At 41.0% G+C, this 10524-nt stretch overlaps 1 protein-coding gene across 2 annotated transcripts in view; it reads left to right on the top strand.

Moving 5' to 3' along the window:
- SUZ12 (SUZ12 polycomb repressive complex 2 subunit) overlaps nt 1–10524 on the top strand; it is a 70161-nt gene that overhangs the window by 52715 nt on the left and 6922 nt on the right. For both annotated transcript variants that reach the window (XM_017542063.2, XM_017542064.2), the window contains 5 exons: nt 1948–2125; nt 6556–6647; nt 7177–7320; nt 7882–8039; nt 9567–9765. In XM_017542063.2, coding sequence (XP_017397552.1) covers nt 1948–2125; nt 6556–6647; nt 7177–7320; nt 7882–8039; nt 9567–9765 — 771 coding nt within the window. The remainder of the gene's footprint in view (nt 1–1947; nt 2126–6555; nt 6648–7176; nt 7321–7881; nt 8040–9566; nt 9766–10524) is intronic.

Here is a 10524-nt window from a genome sequence, read left to right on the forward strand (position 1 = left end):
TTTTTTTTTTTTTTTTTTTTTTCTTTTAGGGTGGGTGGTGGTTTGAGATAGAGTCTTGCTGTCACCCAGAGTATGGAGTCCAGTGGCGAAATCTCAGTTCACTGCAACCTCTGCCTCCTGGGTTGGAGTGATTCTCCTGCTTCAGCCTCCTGAGTAGTTGAAATTGCAGGTGTGTGCCACCATACCTGGTTAATTTTTGTATTTTTAGTAGAGACAGGGTTTTGCCATGTTGGCCAGGCTGTTCTCAAAGTCCTGACCTCTAGTGGTCCACTCTCCTTGGCCTCCCAAAGTGCTGGGAGTACAAGTGGCACCTGGCCCAGTTAGTTTTTTTTTTTTTTTTTTTTTTTTTTTTCAAAGGAAGAGATACAGACAGTGAGGTATCAGAGAAAGGGGCGTGGAGCTTTTATGTCCTCTCTAGCGTGCCCCTTCCAGGAACCTCCAGTTGTTCCACTATCTGGAAGCTTTTTTTTTTTTCCCCCTCTCCTCTCTACCCAGCTTTTCCTTACTCCTGGAAGAACCAGGAAGAGAAGGCTGTTTTTTGTTTTGAGACGGGAGTTTCATTCTTTTCACCCAGGCTGGAGTGCATTGGTGCAATCTCAGCACACTGCAGCCTCCGTCTCCCAGGTTCAAGCGAGTCTCCTGCCTATTCCTCCCAAGTAGCTGTGACTACAGGCATGTGCCACCACACTGGCTAATTTTGTATTTTTAATAGAGATGGGGTTTCACCATGTTGGTTAAGCTGGTCTTGAACTCCTGACCTCAAGTGATCCACCCGCCTCGGCTTCCCAGAGTGCTGGGATTACAGGTGTGAGCCATCATGCCAAGCTTATCTGGAAGCTCTTAACCCTGTAAAATGGTTATCCTTTTAAGCCAGAGCATATAGATACACTTCTTTTTAAATGTTCTCCCTGGGAAGAAGTAAAGTGTATTTTTGAAGAAAAGATAATGAGTTCACTTCTAAACATGTTTTAGTTCAACTGGCAATGTCCAAGAAGCAATTGGCGAAAAGAGTTTAGAGTTTGTGGAGAACCAGTTTGGGATCATCAGCTTAATAGGTAAATCCTTGAGGATGGGTGAGCTTTTGGGTCAGATTGCTAAAAGTTAGCTATTTTAAATAGCTCAGTGCCCTAAAACCAAAGAGGAGGGGAATTCATTGTCAGTGAAACTGAGAGAAGTCAAGGAAAATTACTAATTGAAAAGCGGTTCAGTTTACAGACACACACTAAAAGTAATTGGTCACCTAAGAGCAAAGGTTGCATGCAAGTAGGCTTTGGGCACCACAATTTTGTTTTTGAGACATTTTCAGGCCGGGCGCAGTGGCTCATGCTGGTAATCCCAGCACTTTAGAAGGCCAAGGTCGACGGATACCTGAGGTTGGCAGTTGGAGACCAGCCTGACCAACATCGAGACACCCCGTCTCTACTAAAAATAGAAAATTAGCCAGGCGTGGTGATGCGTGCCTGTAGTCCCAGCTATGGAGGCGGAAGCAGGAGAATTGCTTGAACCCGGGAGGCAGAGGATGCAGTGAATGAGTTGGGATCTGTGTCAATTGCACACCAGCCTGAGCGAGAAGAGTGAAATTCTGTCTGAAAAAATAGACATTTTGAACTGGTTATCAACATAAATGGGAAGATTTCCCATGAAAACTTTGATTTCTGACTTCTTTGGAAAAACCTGAATATCTGACTGTGCTGGACGAGTGTTTCCACATGGCAAAAATTCAGCCGTTGCTGATAAGTGGTTGCCTCTTTTAGACAGCCTGTGCTCTCCAGTTCAAGTTCTACAGTGTCTCCTGTATACGTTTATTTGCCTATCTCAGTCAGCATTTGGATTTTTCAATAAAAATTTATTGAAGTCAAATCACATTGACTTACAGTGAATTTTATTTCTGTAATTTCTTTCAATTCAATATATGAATCTCCAGTCTTCGCATGATTTTTTTTTTAGAGGCTGCCTCCATTTGAAACATTTTCTCAGGGACCTACGTTGCAGTTTACTCTTCGTTGGACAGGAGAGACAAATGATAAATCTACAGCTCCTATTGCCAAACCTCTTGCCACTAGAAATTCAGAGAGTCTCCATCAGGAAAACAAGCCTGGTTCAGTTAAACCTACTCAACCGATTGGTAAGAAAATACTGCTATCAAAATAATGGTTTGCAGAGTTAAGTCTTATGCTTTAGATTAATTCACTTGTCTTTTGTTTTATGTGATTTTTTTTATTTTTGAGACAGTCTCTCTCTGTTGGCCAGGCTGGAGTGCAGTGTCGCGGTTTCAGCTCACTGCAAACTCTGCCCCCTGGGTTCACATGATTCTCCTGCCTCAGCCTCCCAAGTAGCTGGGATCGCAGGTGCCTGCCACCTTGCCTGGCTACGTTTGTTTGTTTTTTTTGTTTTTTGTTTTGTTTGTTTGGAGACGGAGTCTCCCTCTGTCACCCAGGCTGGAGTGCAGTGGCTCCATCTGGGCGAGTATTTGGTTATATAGGCGCTTGCCACCACGCCCAGCTAATTTTCTGTATTTTTAGTAGAGACAGGGTTTCATTATGTTAGATAGGATGGTCTCTATCTCCTGACCTCATGATCACTTGCCTTGGCCTCCCAAAGTGCTGCGATTACAGGCATGAGCTGCTGTGCCTGGTTGTTTTTGTATTTTTTTTTTTTTTTTTTTAAAGAGACAGGGTTTCACCATGTTGGTCAGGCTGCTCTCGAACTCCAGACCTAAGGTGATCTGCCTGCCTCAGCCTCCCAAAGTGTTGGGATTATAGGCGTGAGCCACCGCACCTGGCTGTTTTTGTATTTTTAATAGAGATGGGGTTTGAGCATGTTGGCGAGGTTGGCCTCAAACTCCTAAGCTCAAGTGATCTGCCTGCCTCAGCCTCCCAAAGTGCTGGGATTACAGGTGTGAGCCACCACAAGTGGCCTCTATATGGTTAATCTTTTGGAAATAATATTTGGCTTATTAGGTTATAAACCATGGTAAATTAGAGTTCTATATTAAGTGTAAAGTTTTGTGTTGAAGTACTAGTAAAAATTATTTATCCAGAACCTTTGTGCCAAGTGTGCCTAGAAATTTGAATTGGAAAAAAAAAATTAGAAGCATGATATGGTACATAGTATAGATGTCATATATAACCATCTTAAAGTGGGGTCCTCATGTTGTCTTAGGGCTAAAGTTTTTCCACTAAACAATTTGGCCAGAAGCTCACAAGAAAACTATTGATTTTCAGATTAGCTTTTAAGATTTTGAAATCACAACTATAAAGGGCTTTGGAACTGTGTTTTTTACAACTCACATAAAAGGTTTTCTATGTTGTAGAATAATACATAGAGAGAGTGTTTCTATAGTGATGAGGCTGGAAGAGGATCATCACAATGTTAATTTTGCCAGGTTAATTTTTTTTTTCCTCCTAGTTTCTAGACTACCAGAAAACTAGGTTAAATTTTGCAATAATTTTTTTTTTTTTTTTTTGAGGCAGGGTCTCACTGTTGCCCAGGCTGCAATGTAGTGGCTTGACCTAGGCTCACTGAAACCTCTGCCTCACAGGTTCAAGCAATTCTCCTGCCTCAGGCTTCCAACTAGCTAGGATTAGAGGTGCCCACCACCATACCCAGCTGATTTTTGTATTTTTCTTAAGTAGAGATGAGGTTTCAAGCTGTTGTTGGCCCAGCTGGTTTTAAACTCTTTACCTCAGGTGATCCACCTGCCTCTCAAAGTACTGAGATTATAGGTGTGAGGCATCACACCCAGCCAATTTTTAAGAGGAAAGAACATTTACAAATAGAGTTAACTTTCTGCTGAGTTTGAGGCCCAAGTTGCAATGTTCTGTCATTTTATTTTATTTTTTGGGATGGAGCATTGCTTTGTCACTCCAACTGCAGTGCAGTGGTGTGATCTCAGCTCACTGCAGCCTCTGCCTCCTAGGCTTGAGTGATCCTCCCACTTTAGCCCTCCGCATAGATGGGACTACAGGTTCGCGTCACCACGCCCTGTTAACTTTTGTATTTTTAGGTAGAGATGGGGTTTTGCTGTGTCACTCAGACTGGTCTCATATTCCTGAGCTCAAGCAGTCCCCCACCTCGGCTTCCCAAACTACTGGGACTACAGGCGTGAGCCACTGTGCCTGACCAAGTTCTGTCATTTTTATGTCTGTCCAGTAGAAACATTGTCCTTGACCTGGGAGCATTCATGTGTGTCTCTGTGTATTTAGAGAAGGCAGAAGGCTTAAGATGTCCTCTTTGACCACTCATTTACACTCATTGGGTACACTTCACAGTAATGGTCAGATTAAAGAAATACGAGAAATGAGGCCCGGGCACAGTGTCTCACACCTATAATCCCAGCACTTTGGGATACCTGGGTGGGTGGATGGCTTCAAGTCTAGGAGTTCAAGACCACCCTAGTCAACATAGTAAGACCCTTTTGCTTATAAAAAAATACAAATAAAGGCCGGGCGCGATGGCTCATGCCTGTAATCCTAGCACTTTGGGAGGCCAAGGTGGGTGGATCACCTGAGGTCAGGAGTTCAAGACCAGCCTGGCCATCACGGTGAAACCCCATCTTTTAAAAAAAAAAATATATATATATATATATATGTATGTATAAAAGAAATGGCCTGTTCAGAGGAAAGATTTCCCAAGTAAACTATAGTGTGGGCACATCTCAGAATACGCTGAAGCCAGTGAAATAGGTACAAGGTTGCAACAAAACTAAGAAAATGTCTTATACAAATTATACCTAACTGTTAATTATTATTATTATTATTATTATTTTTTTTTTTTGAGGCGGAGTTTCGCTCTTGTTACCCAGGCTGGAGTGCAATGGCGCGATCTCGGCTCACCGCAACCTCCGTCTCCTGGGTTCACGCAATTCTCCTGCCTCAACCTCCTGAGTAGCTGGGATTACAGGCACGCACCACCATGCCCAGCTTATTTTTTGTATTTTTAGTAGAGACGGGGTTTCATCATGTTGACCAGGATGGTCTCGATCTCTTGACCTCGTGATCCACCCACCTCGGCCTCCCAAAGTGCTGGGATTACAGGCTTGAGCCACCGCTCCTGGCTCTAACTGTTAATTATTAAGGAAAAATAAATACCTTTTTTTCTCTTATGTCTAAAAGGAAATATACCAGAATCATTTATTATCTTTTTTTTTAAGAAATATATATATTTTATTGCACTTTAGGTTCTGGGGTACTTGTGCAGATCATGCAGGATGGTTGCATAGGTACATACATGGCAATGTGATTTGCTCCCTCCATCTCCCTGTCACCTATATCTGGCATTTCTCTCCATGTTATTCCTGCCCAACCTCTCTACCCCTTACTACCTTTTTAGATTTGAAATAATGTTTTTTTTTTTTTTTGAGACGGTGTCTTGCTACATCACCCAGGCTGGAGTGCAGTGCTGCGACCTCAGCACACTGCACCCTCCATCTCCCAGGATCAAGCGATACTCCTGCCTAAGCCTCCTAAGTTGCTGGGACTACAAATGTGTGCAACTACACCTAATTTTTTTTAAGTAGAGACAGGGTTTCACCATGTTAGCCAGGCTGATCTCAAATTTCTGACCTCCCACAGTGCTGGGATTGCAGGCATGAGCCACCACACCAGGCCTGAAATCAATTTAATATAATCAGTTTAATCTTACTTTCTGATAAACCAACACTTGGTGCCTGCTAACTCCTAGTCTCTGACAATACAATTAAAACTATACTCTGGGCTTGGCACAGTGGGTCATGGCTGTAATCCAGCACTTTGGGAGGCCGAGGCAGATTTCCTGAGCTCAGGAGTTGGAGACCAGCCTGGGCAACATGGTGAAGCCCCATCTCTACTAATACAAAAAATCAGCTGGATGTGGTGGCGGGCACCTGTAATCCCAACTACCCAGGAGGCTGAGGCAGGAGAATTGCTTCAACCCAGGAGGTGGAGGTTGTTGTGAGCTGAGATTGTGCCACTGTACTCCAGCCTGGTAAGCAAAGTGAATCTCTATCTTAAAAAACAAAACAAAAAAACATTTTGACCTCAACATGCTTAAAACAGCATGGTGATTACATATAATTACTTGGAGTTACTTTTATAATTGTTTAGGACATAGGAGGTGTTTGTTTGTTTTGAGATAGTCTTGCTCTGTTGCCAGGCTGGAGTGCAGTGGTGCAATCTTGGCTCACTGCAATGTCTGAGTACTACCTGGTTCAAGTGATTCTCCTGCCTCAGCCTCCTGAGTAGCTGGGACTATAGGCATGTGTCACCACATCCAGCTGATTGTTGTATTTTTAGTATAGATGGGGTTTCACCATGTTGGCCAGTATTGTCTCAATCTCCTGAACTCGTGATCTGTCTGCCTTGACCTCCCAAAGTACTGAGGTTATAGGAATGAGCCACTGTGCCCAGCCAGAGGTGGTTTTTAAGGAAAAAATATATCCTGCCAAAGAACAGAAATGTATTAAATACCACACATAGAATTCTGTGAAACCATTAGTGTTTAATAGTTTTTGTGGGGCATGTTATTTTGCTTTTCGAAAGCCATGTTTTTATTGAATATAAAAGTGTTTAATTTCAGCTGTTAAAGAATCATTGACTACAGATCTCCAAACAAGAAAAGAAAAGGATACTCCAAATGAAAACCGACAAAAATTAAGAATATTTTATCAGGTAAAATAGCTGACCTTTCTTAAAATAATTATGAAATGTATTTGTTTTTTTGTATGCTAAACATGAATATTTTTTGTTTATTTTTATTTTATTTATTTATTTGATACTGGGTGTCACTTTGTTGCTCAGGTTGGAGTGCAGTGGTGCAGTCTCGGCTCACTGCAACCTCTGCCTGCCGGGTTCAAGCAGATTCTCCTGCCTCAGCCTCTAGAGTAACTGTAATAACAAGTGCATACCACCACTCCCAGCTAATTTTTGTAGTTTTTATAGAGACAAGGTTTCACCATGTTGCCCAGGCTGGTCTTGAGCTCCAAGTGATACATTTGTTCTGTCTGCTTTGGCTTCTCAAAGTGCTGGGATTACAGGTGTGAGTCACCTTGCCTCACTGGACGTAGTTAATTAAAGGGAATAGCTCTAATTTTATTTTCCTTTAAAAATTTTTAACTATTTTTAGAAGTGATATTAAAACAAAATACTTTGTCATGTGTAAATTGGATATTTGCCTTTTTTTTTTTTTTATTGTTTCCAGTTTCTTTATAACAACAATACTAGACAACAAACTGAAGCAAGAGATGACCTACATTGCCCTTGGTGCACTCTGAACTGCCGCAAACTTTATAGTTTACTCAAGCATCTTAAACTCTGCCATAGCAGATTTATCTTCAATTATGTTGTGAGTACATTTCCATTTTTTCTTAATATGCATTAAGAACATCTCTTGTACCCCATAAATACATATACCTTCTACCTACCCACAAAAATTTTTTAAATTAAAGGGGAAAATATGCATTAAGTACAGGGCAGTGTGACTTTCAAAAGTTGTACTTTGTATAAAAATAACAAATTTCTGTATTTGATAGTGCTTTATATATGGATTACAGTGAATTATTCAGAGTTGACATATATTTGGAATTTAATTATAATGTTTGTGTAGTGTATCTGTATTGGTGCACAAAATCCTCAACCAACTCTTTGAATTAAGTGAGAATTTTCTTATTCTTGATCAAGCAGAAAAGAATTTCTACAAAGTCACCAAGCAGTAAATGATGCAGTCAAGATTTTAACACATCTTGTTGATCCCAGGTCTTCTGACTTCCTCTTTGCCATGCTGGTGTGCCTGGCCTGTTTTAGTTTTCCAAATATTAAGAACCCACAAATTATTTAATTAATTAAATTGGAGGGATAGATATTTAGGATACGATAATTAATATTTTCTTTGACATTTTTGTTGCAGTATCATCCAAAAGGTGCTAGGATAGATGTTTCTATCAATGAGTGTTATGATGGCTCCTATGCAGGAAATCCTCAGGATATTCATCGCCAACCTGGATTTGCTTTTAGTCGCAACGGACCAGTTAAGAGAACACCTATCACACACATTCTTGTGTGCAGGTAGGTAAAAAGGGCATATAACTAAAGTTTAAGGTCTGATTTTTATTGATGTTGGAGGAACAAAGTTGCCAAACGAAGCTGCTAGTTACGTGGAAATTAGTAGCATTTGGTGTCTATGGGGTTGTTAACTGCGTTGTAACACTTTCTAGCTCCTATTACTACAGATGTCTTCTCACTTTTTCTTTGAACTTTATCCTTAAGTTTTAATGATATTAATGTCACTACTGCTGCAGAGGTTAGTGGGATTAAATAATTCTGTCAGTAGAAGTTTCCGTGTGCACACTTCGTAGGAACCTTTCAAGAAGGGAAGGGATATCCCTTATCTGGGTAGTATGAAATATAAAGAACACTATCCCTATCATTTATTATTCATTCCATGAGATTATATCCTTTTAAGTAGTACCTGAGAGTGGTTCTCCTTACATTTAGCTTTATATTTACACGGGTGTGTTCACAGCAGTAGCTTTAACTGCTGAGATTAAAGTTACAAAGGGGCTGAGTAAAGTGGCTCATGCTTGTAATCCCAGCACTTTGGGAGGTGAAGTGGGAAGATCGCGTGAGGCCAGAATTTGAGACAAGCCGAACATAGTAAGACCCCATCTCTATAAACTTTTTTTTTTTTTTTTTTTTTTGGGTGAGACGGAGACTCACTCTGTCGCTCAGGCTGGAGTTTAATGGCGTGATCTTGGTTCATTGCAACCTCCGTCTCCTGGGTTTGAGCGATTCTTCTGCCTCAGCCTTCCTGGTAGCTGGGATTACAGGCATGTGCCACCATGCCCGGCTAATTTTGTAATTAAGTAGAGTCGGGGTTTCTCCATGTTGGTCAGGTTGGTCTCAAACTCCTGACCTTAGGTGATCTGCCCGCCTGGTTCTCCCAAAGTGCTGGGATTATAACCCAGCACTTTGGGAGGCCAAGGCGGACAGATGGTTCCATTGCACTCCAGCCTGGGCAACAAAAGTGAAACTCCGTCTCATAATAATAAAAGTGAAACTCCATCTCAAAATAATAATAAATAAATAAATAAAATTACAAGGGGGAGTTTTTAATCTTAATAAAACTGAAAAAAAATTTTTTCTTTTTTTTTTTTTTTTTTCCCTGAAAAAAAATTCTTAAGGCAGGTGTATGCGAATGTAACCATTGTTAAGGCGTTTCTGCTTTGTGGATATACATGGGTTAGAATATACAATTTTGACATATAGGATTTTATATGCATATTCCTGTCTGAATGTGTCCTAACTAGCACTTCATTTCTTTTTCATCCTTTTTAACGATTATTTTTTTCTGGGTTTATTTTTCACACAGAAAGACAGTTTTAAAACTGTGTGTGTGAATTCATATGTAATAGGTTTGATTTACATGATTGTATAGAAAGAAAATAACTAGTGGGGTTGTGCCTCTAAAGTTGTTTTATGGTTAGTTTTATAAAATGGTGATGTTGCAAATTATCACAGATCTCAACTCATAGTCATGAGGTTAGATGGTATAGATGTAGAGGCCATAAATCAACATTTATTTCTTTCTATTAGGCCAAAACGAACAAAAGCAAGCATGTCTGAATTTCTTGAATCTGAAGATGGAGAAGTAGAACAGCAAAGAACATATAGTAGTGGCCACAATCGTCTTTATTTCCATAGTGATACCTGCTTACCTCTCCGTCCACAAGAAATGGAAGTAGATAGTGAAGATGAAAAAGATCCTGAATGGCTAAGAGAAAAAACCATTACAGTAATTATTATCATCATCATTATTGGCAGTTATCTTGCAATGTTATTAATTTGTTTTGAAAATTGGTTAATATGAACTAGACTTTCCCTGTAAAGGAATCTTTTTTTAAAAGGAATCCCGGAATGTACAATTTTAAAAAATTAAGTCACTTTAAAAGTTACCAAGTTAGGGCTGGGTGCGGTGGCTCACACCTGTAATCCCAGCACTTTGGGAGGCTGAGGTGGGTGGATCACCTGAGGTTGGGAGTTCGAGACCAGCCTGACCAACAGGGAGAAACCCCGTTGCTACTAAAAAATAGAAAATTAGCCAGGCGTGGTGGCACATGCCTGTAATCCCAGCTACTCATGAGACTGAGGTAGGAGAATCGCTTGAACCTGGGAGGTGGAGGTTGCGGTGAGCCATGGTCACGCCATTGCACTTCAGCCTGGGCAACAAGAGCAAAACTCAGTCTCAAAAAAAAAGTTACCAAGTTAGTCTGGGTACCCTGGCTCATGCCTGTAATCCTAGCACTTTGGGAGGCAAGTGGATTTCAAGACCAGCCTGGACAACCTGTCGAAACCCAGTCTCTACTAAAAATAAAAAGAATTAACCCGACATGGTGGCATATGCCTGTAATCCCAGCTACTTGGGAGGCTGAGGCAGGAGAATTGCTTAAACTTAGAAGACAGAGGCCGGGCGCGGTGGCTCAAGCCTGTAATCCCAGCACTTTGGGAGGCCGAGGCGGGTGGATCACAAGGTCAAGAGATCGAGACCATCCTG

The sequence above is a fragment of the Cebus imitator genome, unplaced genomic scaffold, assembly GCF_001604975.1.
Source record: "Cebus imitator isolate Cc_AM_T3 unplaced genomic scaffold, Cebus_imitator-1.0 Scaffold140, whole genome shotgun sequence".
Classification (NCBI taxonomy): domain Eukaryota; kingdom Metazoa; phylum Chordata; class Mammalia; order Primates; family Cebidae; genus Cebus; species Cebus imitator.